Consider the following 15,028-nt stretch of genomic DNA (forward strand, 5'->3'; position numbering starts at 1 on the left):
AGAACCTGCCTTCTCTTCTCAGCATGGCTGTCATCTGAGCCATCCCTCCACCAAACCTTCTTTGGTGCATTCCCTCCCTCTTCTCCCGCACTCTGCAGGGTTACGTTGAAGCTGGCACGGAGCAAGTGCTGAAAATCTATTACCTGCCGGGAATGCCTGGAGTCTTCCGCAGGACTTTCCAAATCCAAGTGGGTCACCTGGAGTGGGAAGAAATTTCCCTGAAAGGAGAGGGGAGCTTTCCTACGATCTGCTTGGACCTGCCCAGGAGCATCAAGGGTAAGCACTGCCTGTCTGCTCCCCAGGAAGGTCCTCTGTTTTGGGGTTGTTTTTTTTTTTTTTGGCCCCCTTATGTTATACGTCCCTAGGGCATCTTACACCCACCTCCACTGAGCCTGGAGGTTTCAGGGCTGTCAGACCAACACTCAGCCCTCTGGTTGCGTCTCGAGTCTCTTGAAGCCCCCAGGAGCCATCCTCCAGAGCTTACCAGTGTCTCTGGTGGCCTGGGAGATGACGGCTAGACAGAAATGCTCGGGAAAGCATTGCGGGCTGGCAGGGGTTTTGGCAGGGTTGGATTGCATCACGTTGCAGGGGATGAGGTGCTGCTGTGTGGGGAGGTAGATGGGTGGGAGTGAACACCAGGATTCATAGAAAAAAAAGCATCATCCACTTTCCATACATTGCTGGAGGAGTGTGTTTCTGGGAGAGGCCAGTGTCAGTGTCAGGGGAGTGGGGCGTCCCAGCTTAAATGGGAATGGTGCTGTGCCCAGACTTCTACTTCTGGATGTTTTCTTCCTTCAGGAAATGAAAAATATGAGAAGATCCTCAAAGAGGCGAAAGAAAAGATGGAAGATGACAGCCAGAGAGACGGAGCAGTTGTTCTGGGGGACGCTGCAGCTACAGAGCCACCCACGGACGACTCGGGCGCTGTGGTGAGATCAGCTGCTGCCCTGTTTGGCACAGGGTGCTCCCCCTGTGTCATTTGGGCCCCTTGTACCCCACAGTGGGCTTCCCAGCACCCTGCTGGCACTGGGACCTCCCTGCCTGCAATCATGAATCAGCTCAGTGTTGCCCAAGGGACTGCCCACCTCTGGGAGTTGTTCCTCCTGCAGATGCAGGAGCTTCCTGGCCCCGGGGAGAGATCCTGATGGCCATGCTCGAGTCACTGAATGCATGGTACTTTGCGGTGGAGATGCAGGTCATCGCTGGGGTGTTCGTTGCTCACAACCCAAGCCCTGCCAGGCTTACAGAGCTTAACAGCAGCAGCCTGGCCTGTGCCCTGGAACTGTGCTGTCAGTGTTCGCCTCCAAGAGGTACCAAATTTATCGTGGTTCCCATTTCAAGAGAGCTTTTGTCCAAGCTGCTTTGGCACTGGCTGGTGGCAGGAAAATACTTGGAGCACTGGAAGGTTTCTGGCTTGTCTGTCTGTTTGTCTGACCAGATCATCTTTTATAACGGTGACTGGGCAGGCAAAGATGACGGAGCTCATTTCCTGTGAGATGAGGTCCTGGCTAAGAGAGCAGGAGGTGTCACAGACACTGAGCAGCGAGACAGGAGGGCCCCATCACCCCTCTCAACAAGGGCAGGGTGGGATCCTATTTCAGAGACAAGCCTGTGCCTCGAGAAGGACCTTTGCTAACCAGCCACTGTCTTTCCTTTCCTCAGTTGGACGCTCGGCTGCAGATGCAGATGGAGCAGGTGCTGATAGAGGAACACGCCCTGGAGCAGCAGAAAGCTCTCTCCTCCCGTGCCCCAGAGGACACTGCCTTTGACCAGTGTGCTCGTCAGAGGCTTCTCAAGTTAGTGGGGACTTCTGAACTCTATCTCCAGGCACCCAGAGGTGCACCCCTGCTCCTGAGAGCTCCTTTTGCCTCCAGAGCTGGGAGTAGCTGGGGACTTCAGAAGGGATCTGATCCTGATGGATTTGACATGCTCCCTGTGAGCAGCGGCGTGTCCTCACCTCCACAGTGCCCCCCTGAGCTTTGGAGGTGCTCAACTCCCCACACATGCTGGGTTCCGCTCTTAGAGCGGAGCAGGTCCAGTGCAGACCATCAAGCCTGCCCAGACAGCACAGACACTATCCCTGCTGACCAGCTCTGAAAAAGGCAACATAAAGCTGGCAATTCTTTGGAAACAAACAGATCACACTAAGCAAAAAGAGCAGGGAGTTGCACAGATATTAGCCTGACAAACCCTAAATAACGTGGCTTGGATCTTGATGGGGCTGCAGGGCTTGCCTAGGTAACTTGGTCCTTCTCTTTGCTCCTTTGTGATGTGGCACGGTAGGCTCCAGTTCAGGAAGAAGATGCTCTGCAAAACAGATGGTTTATGTGTTTTCTCTAGTGGGATTGCTCTGGAGAAAGACCTTCCCATGAGTCTTGTAGCTGTTGATTACTGCATTTGCTGGTGCTGTTTTGGGATGCTTCTGGTTGCAGAGTGGTGAAGATTCCTGTGGGGCCAAATCTTATTACAAGGTCCTGAAGCAATTTCAGGTTTGGGCTGTACCCCTGGCTTAGCAGTTCCACCGAGACCAGTGGAGGTCCAGTGAACTTGTCTACAATGACTTTTCATAGCAGAGGAGCCATGACCAGTATCCATTTTAATCTAATTTTATTTTAAGGTTCCATTGCTAGCTGATAAAACCTATGGCCTATGCTGCCTGTGATTTTTTTTTTTTTTTTTTTTTTTTTGATTACCAGATGGTCAGGCCTTGGGTTTCAGTGGCTGGAGTTGAGTTTTTACAGCAGTGGATGCAGAAATATCCACTTTATTCGCATCTTCCACCTACTTGGAAATGTAGCCAGGCTGTGGTTTAAGAACTGTCCTTACTCCTCCTTTCAGGGCTCAGCTGCCTGAGTATGTCCTGGACTTTGGCTACGTCATTCCTGGTGACATCCACACGCACATTGTGAAGGTCACCAACACTGGGCAGTTCCCTGTGTCCTTCCACACCGAGGGACAGGATCTGCGTGACACAGGTAATCATTGCTGGAGAGACTTCATGTGGACTTGAAGGAGCTATCTCTGACAGATTAGCTTAAGCTGTTGGACATGGGGAGTTTTCTGAGTGCTTGTCTGTATGGCTTTTTCCTCCTTGTGACCCTCTGCCCGGTGCTTTACAGCCTGTCTGTGTCTGAAAGGGGGGTCAGGTGTCTCCTCTAAGCTGTTTTCCAGGGAGCACCATGGCATGGGGGAGTCTTAGCTGGAAATTCTCCCATGGAGAGGTTTGTGCATCCTGCCCTGGGATGCTTGATGAGAAGGAGTTGCTGGAGATCCTGATCTGATGTGTTTCCTTTTTACCATGTGGACCTTGGACTCTGGCTGTGAAAACCCTTTCTCCTTCTGCGGTGACAAGGGAGGAGGAATGGCAGGCTTCTCCAGAGATGCAAAGGGGTCCTTCACAGAGCTGCCAGTCAGGACACCCATATAGCTTTAACATGCTTGTGACATGTTCATGTCAATTGTCTATCTCAGCTGATTTATTTTCACCTGTTCAAGGTTTCAGCGTGAAGTTGGACCATGTGAAGTACCTGCCCTACTGTGAGACAGAGATGTTCAAAGTGTGCTTTGACCCACAAAGTGCCAACCTTCCACAGGGAGAGGTGGACGTGCTCCTGCCCATCAAGGTACCACATCCTTCCTCGTCTCCCTGTGCCTGCACCACCTTTCAGGGCAGGCGGCAGGTTGGGGACAGCAGCAGATGTCACCTGGGCTTTCGTCTGGATACTCTGTCCTTTGCTAGGTAGCAGGAGGTCCCACACTTCACATCCGTCTCCGTGCCAACGTTGCTGTGCCGTCCCTCTGCCTCTCCAGGGACACACTGGAGTTCTCTGCTGTCCAGTGTGGACAGTGCCAGGAAGAAACCGTCCAGCTCCACAATCAGCTTCAGGTCCCCTGTAAATGGTTCATCACCGTGAATGAGCCTGTTAAGAAGGTAAAGCACAGACAACGTGTAATGTGTAACTTCTTGGTTGGATTTTCTTTGCCTCTCTTGGTTTTTCTGCCCCTGTGGCTGCCTGAGCACTTGGGCTGCAGCTTGTTTGAGGAAGCTTCAGAGGATACAGAGCAAATCTGATTCACCTGGACCTGTTCACTAACTGATGCTTCTCTGCTGTGCCATCTTCACTCATTCCTCCTCCTCTGAGGACAGTGCAACCGTCTACCTGCCCTGCCTACGCATTTTCCCTCCAGTTGTAGGCCAGTGGGGGCCATGGCTGGTTTGGGTGTGGATGCTCTCAGCACCATGACAGTATCTGAGCCCTGCAGGAACCAAGGGTCTCTTCTCACAGACCAAGGAGACCTCACACGATTGGTTTCTGTGCTCAGGTGGACAAACATTTGGCAGCAAGTGTGCATCAGAAGCTGCTCCAGGAGTTGAACGCCAAGCCCTGTGTCTTCAAGGTGCTGCCCTCAGCTGGAGACCTCGCTCCGGGACAGCGATGCAATGTGCAAGTCAGGTTTTCACCCACGGAAGAGGTAAGATTGGTGGGTGTCACCCACAGGAGGTCTGGCAGGGCAGTGCGGTGAGGAGGAGATGAGGTCTACCTCCACCTGGAGCTTTCTGCAAGCCTGATGCCCTCTGTGCCTCAGTTTCCTTTTCCGAACACCCTTCTGAGAGGGCCTTTGAAACCCCTATGGGGAGCTGGCATGGAGAGCATCAGGGCACTGGAGTGTGGCTACCTCTCAGCACGTGGGAGGAAATCTGCCTGTTTCTCCTCATCTTTCCCCTTGCGTGGGCATATTTGCAGGCTGCAGTGCCCTGGTGCACAGCAGCTGGCGTGCTCGCAGGAGGTAACCCTGGAAGGGCTGATCTGGGCCAACCCTGCTACTGGTACCAGGAGACCAAACAGCCACCAGACACCCTCCTGGGCACGGCAGGATGGTCACCTGTAGTGGTGTGCTGGTGGCAGTCCCTGTGGCTCTGGCCCTGCCTGCGTGTTCCCAGGCAGCCTGGGAGTTGCCGTAAATGATGGAGCATTGCCAAAGGCACTTTGCATGTGACCGCCGTGACCTGGAAACCAACAGTGTGTAACAGCATGGACACAAGTGCTTCCATGCCTGGGAACAGTCCCAGGGATCTTTTAGTTGCTCGTAGAGCTGTAACCATCTTGTGTCTGGCTTTGACCAGAGCCAAGCACTCAGCAGAGAAGATGACCCTTATGTCCAGCCAGTGAGAGCTCATCTGCCTCCTTCATACAGCTGACGTTTGCCTGGTGCAGCAGTGCCAGGACTGTGTCTGGGCAACATAACCCTGAGGACCTTTCTCTTGAGCATTGCATTCCCTCATGACTGGGTGGAAACATCTGATAGACCATTTTAGATCCATCTGGTACCCAAATATCCAGTTACACTGCACACCAGGGTTCATCCCAGTTACTCAGAGCCAGCATGCAGATGCTGTAGCCCCAGCTAGAAGTAAATATTTTTTTTCTGTTTCCCTTAGTGGTCCTGATAACACCCCTGACCTTGGGGAAAGGGTTGAATTTGAGGCCCTGTCACCTGGGACTTCATGGAGGAGTTTTCTGCACTTCTCTCTTTTCAGAAGTTCTACAGAGACGAGCTGAAGATTAACATTTGCCAGAGCAGCCAGCACCTCCAGCTGCAGGTGTTGGGGTATGGGCTGGAGCCACAACTTGAGTTCAGCCCCTCGGTGCTCGAGCTGGGACCACTGCTGCCATGCAGCCACGGGGCGGAGGGGACAGTGGTGGTGAAGAACCCGTGCGAGTTCCCCATCGAGTTTTACTCACTGGAGTTTGACCAGCAGTACCTTGCTGAGGAGCAGGTGAGAGGGAAGGTCTGGTCCCCGTGTGCATGCTCCCATAGCTTCATAGCACTCCAGCATTCCCAGGCTCATGCCAGGGAGATGGAGACAGTCCCCAGGGCAAAGCCTGGTGGCATTTCAGGGCCAGCCAGCTCTGCTGGCAGGCTGTGGAGGGGCTTGGATAGTTCATGTCACTGGGAGGAAGGAATGAGGGAGAAGACAGGTTGGTTGGGGAGTCTGTTCATGTGATGAAGGTCAGGAAACGCACCTTGTATATGGTTTCTCTTCCCTGTGTGCACAGATCCTGCGGACGCTGAAGGATTACGATTGCCACAATACCTTGTTGCTGCCTCCGCGTGCCCCAGGGGAGAAGCTGCCCCCAGAGGTGCTGGAGTACTATCAGGACCAGAAGAGACTGCAGGATGAGCAGACAAAGTCCGAGACTGGGGAACAAGCAGGCCAGGACAACGGTGAGGGTTTGGCATTGGCTCTCCTGAGTGCGGACACAGCAGGGCGTCCAGCCCAGGCACCCTAAGCTCCCTGGAAAGCCCATGCTTTTAGCAGCCACCCATTCCCCAGCTTGGTGGAGGAATTTCCAGGTGAAAGTCTGTGGCTTGTAACACACATCCTCTACCAGCCCTGAGTGCAGCTAAAGCAAGTGCCTGCCTGCCATGGAGTGGGGAGATAATCAGGATGCCCCCTTGTGTCCCTGAACCGCAAAGAGTAGTATTGGATGAGTTCTTCAGCCAGTAGGACCAGGTCTAATACCTCCGGCTACTTTATATTTGTTCCTTCCCAGCAGCAAAAGCACCAGCTCAAAATTCTCCTGAGGGCAGAAACAGCCTTGACAGGCTTCTCAGTGCCTTGGGAATCTCCCTCCTTGGGAAATTTTCAGTCTCTTGCGTGTGGCCATGCAAAGTGGCGAACAGCAAAGAGCACATGCCTAGCCATGTTCACCTTCTTCCTCCCTGCCCGTGTCTTTCCGCCTCAGCAGACTTTGAATATGTCCAGTCTCCGTCAGATCAAAGAGGAAGACGCTCTGCTGGGATCGTTGCCGCCTCCATTTTTTATGAAAGTCAGTCCAACAAGATGGACTTGAAATCTGAATGCAGAGAAAAGGAGGAAGGCGTTGAGAAAAGACGCGGGACAGGTAGTAACCCAAAGCTCTTCCCCTATTTTATGTCCATTCTGGCAAAAGGGCCTCAGTGGAGGACTTCAGTGTCACCTCCATCACTTCACTGCAGCCTGGTGCTGTCTTCGCTCTTGTAGGCCCTGAATCTGCTCTTCTCTAACAAGTCTGTAGGATCCTGAGAAGAGTCTGGGGCAAGGACACGTGAGAGGACAGGGAGGTTTTCCCCAGCTTTGCCAAGTGAGCACCTTTGCCCCCAGGAGCTGCTGGCATCAGGATGACGCTGTTCCCTTTCCTAGGCAGGGCAGGGTGCTCTCTGTCCTACATGACATTGCAAGCTGAGGTGTCTGTTGGTGGCTTCCGAAGGGCCAAAGGTGGGAATTCTCTGTAGATGCTGTTACAGTGAATTCAGAGCCCAGCCAGATTTCCTGATGGTAATACTCCTAAAGCATCCAGCTTTTGGATAATCACTTGATCCCCAAATGGAGCCTTTGGGACTGTGTAAAATGCCCAGTTCTCCCTGTCCCCCCCCTCACTCAGCAGGATCTGAGACCAAACTCCCATGAGGACCATGTTGACAGTTCATGGAAGGAGATGTGGCCCGGTCCTTTTCGGTAGTGCCAGATGCTTGTTCTTTCCTCTTTCTGCCACCCCATTTGCTATACTCTGAACAGGCACCTCCAGCAGCATCTAGGGCAGACCCTGATCTGCACAAGCCTAAAGGGAGAGCATGGTGAAACCTCGGGTGTGATCTTAGTTCCAGCAGTCTCCTCTCCCAGGATGTGAGGGGATGGGGAGGATGATCAGGATCACAGGTAGGCAGGGGACTGACTTTTCTACCCGGTTCTGCACAGCAGAGCATCGGCAAAGTGCCGCCAGCAGCAAGAAGGCCGTGGGAGAACTGGATGACAGCCCTGTCTATAGGGCTATAGCCCGCCACCTCGGCATCGATATCTCTGCAGAGGGGCTCACAGCCCGAAACCGTAGAGGAATTGTTGTCATTGTCCATGGAGCACCACTGACGGGTAAGTGAGCCGCAGCCCTTAGCTGCAAGGAAGCGGGGAAGCAGGAGACACATCCTGGTGGACCATGGTGCTTGGTTGACCAGCTGAAGTGAAGCGAGGTAAGCCACACCTCTGCTGATACATGAAATGATCTCAGGCCTTTGCCTAGCTGGTGAAAGTGGTGTGGCTCATCTTGTGTCTGTGCAGCTAGGCTCGCATTTCCCCATAGTGGCCATGTCCCCATTTATTTAATGGGACCACATTGCCTAGGGTCCCTGTTGCCTTGTGGGGGCAGTTCCTAGCCCATACTGACCCCCAAACCGTGCCCAGATATTGCCTGAGACAGCACTGACCAGCACAGGCTAGTGAATGTTCTGAATGGTGGTGGGACAGGGCTCAAAACAATGTCCTGGCCCGGGGTTGAGGTCACCACGAGGGACAAGGTCCTCAGATGTACACGAGGTGGAGATGATCCACCTGGCTCTAGAGTTCAAAGCTTCTAATCATGCTCAAGCTACCTCCCTTGTGGTCTCCCCTAAAGGGACACTTGCTTTCCTTGCAACTTTGAAATCCTGTTTGGGGGCTTTCCAGAGCTTGTCCCTGAAAATGCCTCACGTGCAAGTGTCACCCAGCAGTCTTCCTCTCTCTCAAGGCAAGACGTCTGCAGCGGTCGCCCTGTCCAAATACTATGGTGCTGCCTGCTTATCCATTGATGCCGTGGTGACAGAAGCCATCTCGGACAGGAGCAGCTCAGCAGGACTGTGCGCCCGAGAGCTGTGCGTCAGGGCTGCCATCGAGCAGAGCCACAAGAAGATGGAGGAGACCGGTAAGAAGAAACGCTGGACCCAGACCAGCGCTTCAGAAACCCGCCGTGACCATCCGCTTCCGCTTGCTCCAGAGAAGAAACTTGACAGCCCTGGGGTTTCTTAGGGAACGTGGGTGCGGCGTGTAGAAATGCAAACCTATTTCATAAAACATCTCTGGTTACTGGGAAAAAAAAAAAAAAAAAAATCTCTATTTCAAGGACTTAAACAGGGGCACTTTTACTGCCACTGGGTGTCTTGGCACGTGTTACTTTTTCTAGGAGTGGTGAAGCACACCTGTATCTTAGTTTTTTATAGTTCCTCAAAGCTGAATCCAGCTTGCTCCTCATGGCCATCAGGCAGAACTGCTGCCCACTTTAACGAGGAAGAAGCCCTCTGAAGTGGCTCATTACGCACTAGAGGACTGGCTTTGAGCGTGGCTTCACAAACATGAGAGGAAGGAAAGAATAACCTCCCGGGGGAGTTTCAGATGAGAGAAACACTGCAGACGAGCTCTTTTCTCCAGAGATTTTCCTATACAGGCTGTCGGGTCACACAGCTCGTGCATGTTGTGCTATGCTCCGCGTGAGACCGGAGACTTTTAGGAAATTTTATTGGGCAGCTGGTGCTCCGAGCTCTGCAGAGTGAGGCCAGACCCTGGCTCTAGTGAGGGAAGTTTTGCATTGCTCTGCTTTGAACCTGGCTGGGTTGGAAGCTGGTGGGAGGAAGAAGGGCCTGGGTCTTGGGTGGGGTTATCCCACACAGAGAACTTAGCTTCAGCAGAGATGGGTGATATAGCTGGGACAGGGCTGCGTTACAGTCTCCATGTGAGAATGCGGGATGGGTGCAAGGTACGGAAACGATAGTCCTGGAGGATGAATCCTTGGCTGGATCTGTAGGGGAGATATTGTGGAAACAATGTCACGTGCCTGCACATTTGTTAGGAGGGACACAGGGCTGTGCATTAAATGCTCTCTAGCTTTAAAATCCAGTATCAGATGGTGTGCTTTCTCATGCTATTAAGGGAAGCAGGGCAGGAGCTGCTTCTGGAGAGCGGAGTTGCTAGTGCCTGGCAGGCTGGGGGACAAGCGCTGTGTCCCTAGCAGGGCACAAGGCTGTGCCCGTGGGGGTGGAAGGTGCCCGCTTGCTCCCCACAGCGCCCATCGCCAGCCCCGCTGAGCCGTCTGTCCCCTCCGCAGGTCAAAACGCAGGTGTCTCCCTTGGCCTGCAGTTGAGTGCGGAGGCCAAGCGCAGCCCAGACGTGAGCCAGCCCACCTCTGCGGACAGAGTCAGCCTGCGGTCCCTCAGTTCCCGGGGCCGGGCAGGCACCGTGGCGGGCAGGAGGAAGATGGATGGCCGCTCATCCCAGTCTCAGAAACAGCCTATAACAGATCCGACAGGCTCCCAGGTGAAGCGTGATCTGCACCAGTTAATGCATGAGACCTTTCTGTTGCGTTTTAGAATCACAGAATGGTTTGGGTTGGAAGGGACCTTTAAAGCCCATCCAGTCCAACCCCCCTGCAAGGAGCAGGGACACCTCCAACCAGATCAGGTTGCTCAGAGCCCCGTCCAACCTGGCCTGGAATGTTTCCAGGGATGGGGCATCCACCGCCTCTCTGGGCAACCTGGGCCAGTGTTCCACCACCCTCAGCTTTTAAAAAATAATCTTCCTTCTATCTTGTCTGAATCTGCCTGCTTCTATTTTAAAACCATTACCCCTTGTTCTATCACTACAGGCCCCATTAAAAGTGAAGGGGCTCTGTGTCCCGCAGAGCCTGGTGTGGGGATGTGTAGTGCAGAGATGCAGCTGGGCAGGCTGGGGATGGCGTGGGGTGGAAACGAAACCCAGCAGAAAAACTGAGTCTTGCAGTTTGTTGGCGAAGCGCAGTCCTGGCTAACGTGGCTGCAGATGGAGGGTACAGCTGTGGGGTGCTGTGCCAGGGGCTTGCAAGCTTGGGTCTCTGCTGGCCAAAGGATGTGACCCCCAGGGTTGTCCCCTGGAGCTGCTGGCCCGCAATTTTGTTCCAGTTTCCTGCTAGTGAGAGAACCCAGCAGCTGGAATTGTTCAGGGGGTTCCAGAGTGGTTGGTTTTTCTTGTGGTGTTCAATGTTGCAGGGCTTATCCAGTTCTCATCTCGTCTCACCCCTTCCCTGCCTCCCTGCGCAGCGATGGCTGAGCATCAGCGACAGCGCAGCGGGAGAGCTGGGCCTCATGAGCTGTGTGCTGCCTGAGGACTTGCTGGTGGCCATCCTCTCTGAAAGGCTGCAGGTACATGAGGTGGGGCAAAGGATATGTTCCTGCTACAGAGAGACAGGCAGTGCGGTACAATCTGGAGAGGAGGGGATATTTATCTGCTGTTGGAGAGGTCCTGGGCTGCGTGCAGGGATGCTTGGCTGAAGCTGCAGATGCTAAAAGCTGGCAGAGTGCAGGGAAAGATCAGAGCTGATGCTCTTGGAACGATGATGACCGGTGTTCATCGAGTAAACATTTGAGTTTACTGACTGACTGAGAGGCCACTGCGTGCCGTAGCTGACTTTCTCTTCCTTTTTGACTCTACTCACAGTTGAGTGACTGCTACCAGGGAGTGGTGTTTGATGGCCTGGAGACCCTCTTTGCACGCAGCACAGCATCTGCGCTCCTCTGCCTCCTCAAAGCTATCGGAAATCGGCCTCATATCTATTTTGTGAACCTGGTCAAGGATTATGCTTCTTTGAAAGCCAGGGAGACAGCCAGGAAAGAGCAAGAAGGTGAGACTTCATCTCTGTACCTTCCGAATCTTCTGTCTCAAGCCCTCAGCCTTATCCATGTGTATCTGTGTCACCAGCAGAGCTTGTAAGAAATGTTTTTATTAATCCTTCCACCTTCTGCCTCAGCATAGCCAGCACTCAGCTCACGGTTCCTTAAAACACAGCAGGGCTGAGGCTGTAAGGCTCACCTGAGTCTCTAGCATTAAAGCTTGGGCACAAGTGCAAGCTGCTGTGGCTCGGTAACCACCGGCCAGCTGTCCACAACGCTGGTGCACGTGAGCCAGGCAAGGCATGGGAACTCACGGACAGGCGGTAGTTTGGGGGATTATCTGAATTTTGGAGCAGGGATATGAGCTCCCCAGTATCTCCTGGCAGGATGATAGGCTGGATTGGGACGAAGTTGTGCATCCTCGCAGCTCCTTCAGAACTTGCACTCACTAATTGTTTCTCCTCTGGTCTGTGCTGAAGGATGGGAGTGGGAAGAAGCTGCCAAGAGGGAGAAAGCGTGTCTCTCGGAGATGGATGAGGACGAATATGAGGCCCTCACTGAGGAGCAGAAAACTCAATTTAATAACAATATACGACAAGTCCAGCGTGAGAGGAAGAAGAGGTCTGTAAGCCTTCCATGGATAACTCCCCAGGATAGTGTCCCTGAAGGATTTCCCTGCTCCAGAGACCTTGGTTGAGCTCAGAGGGGTTACAGAGAAAAGGCCAAAAGTGTCTATTACAAGCAGCACAAGGATGGCCAGTGCCACTTCCCTGGTTCCTAACAGAGGAAAAACTTTCCTCTAGGGAGATGAGAACATCTTCTCTCCATTTTAGTGGTGAGCCCTGTGGCTTAGACAATGGCTGCAGGGAGCTGGGCTCTGTGCTTGCCTTGCCGCTGCAGTTGTATCTCAAGTTAATGATGTTTCCCATCTTCTTCATCCCACTTCTTCACCAAACCAGAGGGGTTGTAGTGTGGGTTGGTGTGAGGCACAGCTGTGCTGGCTTGATTTAGATACAGGTCCTGCTGTAGGTGAAGTCCTTGCAGTGCTATCTCCCAGCAATGAATGAGCAATGCTAGCCATAAAAGCTGGTGTCTCTTAGGCTCCCATTCAGCTGCAGAGCCTGGAGAGAAAGCTCTGATCCAGCAAAGAAGCCCTGTTAAGGAGGATGCATAGGACAAGTGTTGAACTGGGAGGGGGACCTGCTTAAAGTGAGCATGCATTTCAGCATTTCTTTCAGCCCAGGCTAAAGTTTGTTACTCTGGGAGGAGATCGCTAGGGCTGCTTCAAATCATGATTTCCAGGACAGACAGCAAAAGTTTCCCATGGTTACAGCTGGATTCCAGAAGCAAACCTGTTTGTTCAGAGCCTGTTTTGCAGGAGGGGAGTTACTGCAGCCTTTGCTTTCTGATTATCCTTGCTAAGGAGCAGGCTATGCCCAGGGCGAAGAGCTGGATAAGCCAAGTGTTGGTGCAGGGATAAGTAGGTGTTAGTGATTTGTGAGCTGATTTAAACTGGGAGATCAAAGGAGTGCTTCAGGTGTCAGTGCGGGGAGATGGTGGATGAGTCTTTGGCAGTGCGCTGGAGGTGCCCAGGTGGACCTTACTGGAGAAGCAGCACAATTTAGACCTTATGAAAGCAAAGCCTAGTTTTGACTGGCCCTGGAGGTCCCCTCGCACCTTTCCTCGGTTAGGATGTTCCCAGCCTTCCCAGCTTGAGGGAAGTCCATGGAGATGGTCTAATGGTTCTGCCAGGCCTCAGGGTCAATGAATGAAGTGCAGGACCAGCTGGGATTGCAGTGAGCCCAGATTTCTGGTAGTGATGTTTTCTTTTTGGCTTGCTGCAGGGAGATGGAGCAGCTGGCTCAAGAGCTTGAGGAAAGGCACCAGCAGGAGCTGGAACACTTGAAGGAGGAAGAAGAGCTGAAGAAATCATCTAAGCAGGGGAAAAGAGAGCTTAGAAAAGACAAAGATAATGCTTCAGGGCAGAAAAGCCAACCTGGAGTCAGGCAGGTGAGTGATTGTGTTTATAGAGATGAGTAAAAGCCCTGGGAACCTTCTCGCTGAGCTGTACCATTCCATGAGAAGCTAGCAGCCACACGCGGTGCTGGTCCCAGGGACCAGTACCTGGCTGTGAGTAACATGTGGGGCTGTGCTGGGAAACAAGAGCTGGTGTTTGATCGTGCTGCTGCCTCACCAGGCGTGTTCTCTCATGCGTTTGTTGAGGAGCTGCCCTTCTAGAATCGTGCTGCTTTTGAGTCGTGGTTTCGCATAACTCCATACATTCGCTATGAAGCCCTTAGGCCAGCATATCTCTCCACTCTGCACATGGCTTACACCTCTGAGCCATGATCCATTTGGGATGTGGAGTCTTTTCCTACATGTCTGGCAGGAGATACCCCAAGGCCTTAGGTATTCATTATCAACCAGACTTCCCAAAGTATCAGCCAGCCACGGCAATGCTCAGCACACCAGAAATGAGCCCAGAGGACTGCACAGGGGTACAGAGGTGTCTTAAGTTCCCTATTAGGTTTGGAGAAGCTGTTCTAGTCTTCATCTGGTTTGCTGGACTCCTCATCGGTCTAGCACTTGGGAGTTTGATTTCAGTTGAGCTAAACTGGGTACCAGCTGCCTTCTAAATTGGAATTTGTAAAGTACCTAGCACGAGTCTAGGACAAGGCTTGAGGTGCATTTCCAAAGATCATCACTGCCCTACAGCATTTGAGTTGGTGCTTAGAAATGCTCACTGCTTTTCCCTGCTCCTCCTGCCCAGAATACGAACACATCCACCACCACCGTGTCCACCAGCAACCAGTTGGATGTCACCGAAGGGGTAGACAAGAAGGGATCTGTAAAGGAGCACCCAGACTCTGTTGGAGGTGACAAGGAAGATAAGAAAAAGCAGAGCAAGGTTCCCCTGACGGACGCCTGCCTGGCAATGGTTGTTCAGCCCTCAAACCCAGAACAGGGGGAAACCAAAACCAAGACTCTGAGTGACAACGAGAAGAACTTGGCCCTGAGGTTTAAGATCTATGAGGTATCGCAGAAGGATGTCGTGCATATTTTGTCATCCTGGGACAGGGTGCAGGGGGTCCTGCTCTTCCCTCTGAACCAAGAGGAGGTGCAGCACCAAGCAGAAGACCAGCGCCAGCGTTTATCCAGCCGGAGGAGCCGGAAGGACAGAGAAAAAGAGCGCCGGGAGAAAGAGCGGCTGGAAAAACTGAAGGCTCTTGAGGACTGCAAGTTATCTCAGCTGGAAGGGGAAGGTGCAGAAGGGTCAACAAGAGGCCAGGATGTTGGGGTGCCCTCCTTGAACATCCAGGTGCTGAGCTCAGAAGATGTGACTAGGAAGATCCTGGAGAGTGGCAAACTGCCAGCGACAGAACAGGTAAAGCCCTGCGAGGCTCAGGTGCTGAGCCAGTCCTGGTCTGTCCTGCTGCATTGTGTCCCACCGGGGGACAATGGCACAGAGCCTTGTCCCAGAGTCACTGTTCCACAACGGCTTCACAGCAGCCCTGTGGCTGGGGAGGTTCTCACCATCCCTTGAATGAGTGGAAAGAGCAGGTGCTCTCTGAAGCAGCGTGTCTGTTCAGAGAGTTTC

At 53.0% G+C, this 15,028-nt stretch overlaps 1 protein-coding gene across 1 annotated transcript in view; it reads left to right on the plus strand.

The window, feature by feature from the left end:
- Positions 1-15,028, plus strand: part of HYDIN (HYDIN axonemal central pair apparatus protein) — a 151,833-nt gene that overhangs the window by 107,194 nt on the left and 29,611 nt on the right. Inside the window, exons 28-45 of the mRNA XM_086757793.1 lie at positions 99-276; positions 799-929; positions 1,663-1,796; positions 2,839-2,975; positions 3,496-3,623; positions 3,740-3,931; positions 4,324-4,473; positions 5,540-5,779; positions 6,060-6,228; positions 6,750-6,911; positions 7,745-7,912; positions 8,544-8,717; positions 9,894-10,102; positions 10,810-10,962; positions 11,258-11,441; positions 11,910-12,051; positions 13,275-13,440; positions 14,201-14,815. Coding sequence (XP_086613919.1) covers positions 99-276; positions 799-929; positions 1,663-1,796; positions 2,839-2,975; positions 3,496-3,623; positions 3,740-3,931; positions 4,324-4,473; positions 5,540-5,779; positions 6,060-6,228; positions 6,750-6,911; positions 7,745-7,912; positions 8,544-8,717; positions 9,894-10,102; positions 10,810-10,962; positions 11,258-11,441; positions 11,910-12,051; positions 13,275-13,440; positions 14,201-14,815 — 3,432 coding nt within the window. The remainder of the gene's footprint in view (positions 1-98; positions 277-798; positions 930-1,662; positions 1,797-2,838; positions 2,976-3,495; positions 3,624-3,739; positions 3,932-4,323; positions 4,474-5,539; positions 5,780-6,059; positions 6,229-6,749; positions 6,912-7,744; positions 7,913-8,543; positions 8,718-9,893; positions 10,103-10,809; positions 10,963-11,257; positions 11,442-11,909; positions 12,052-13,274; positions 13,441-14,200; positions 14,816-15,028) is intronic.

Source organism: Chlamydotis macqueenii, chromosome 13 (genome assembly GCF_036417535.1).
Source record: "Chlamydotis macqueenii isolate bChlMac1 chromosome 13, bChlMac1.mat, whole genome shotgun sequence".
Taxonomy (NCBI): Eukaryota; Metazoa; Chordata; class Aves; order Otidiformes; family Otididae; genus Chlamydotis; species Chlamydotis macqueenii.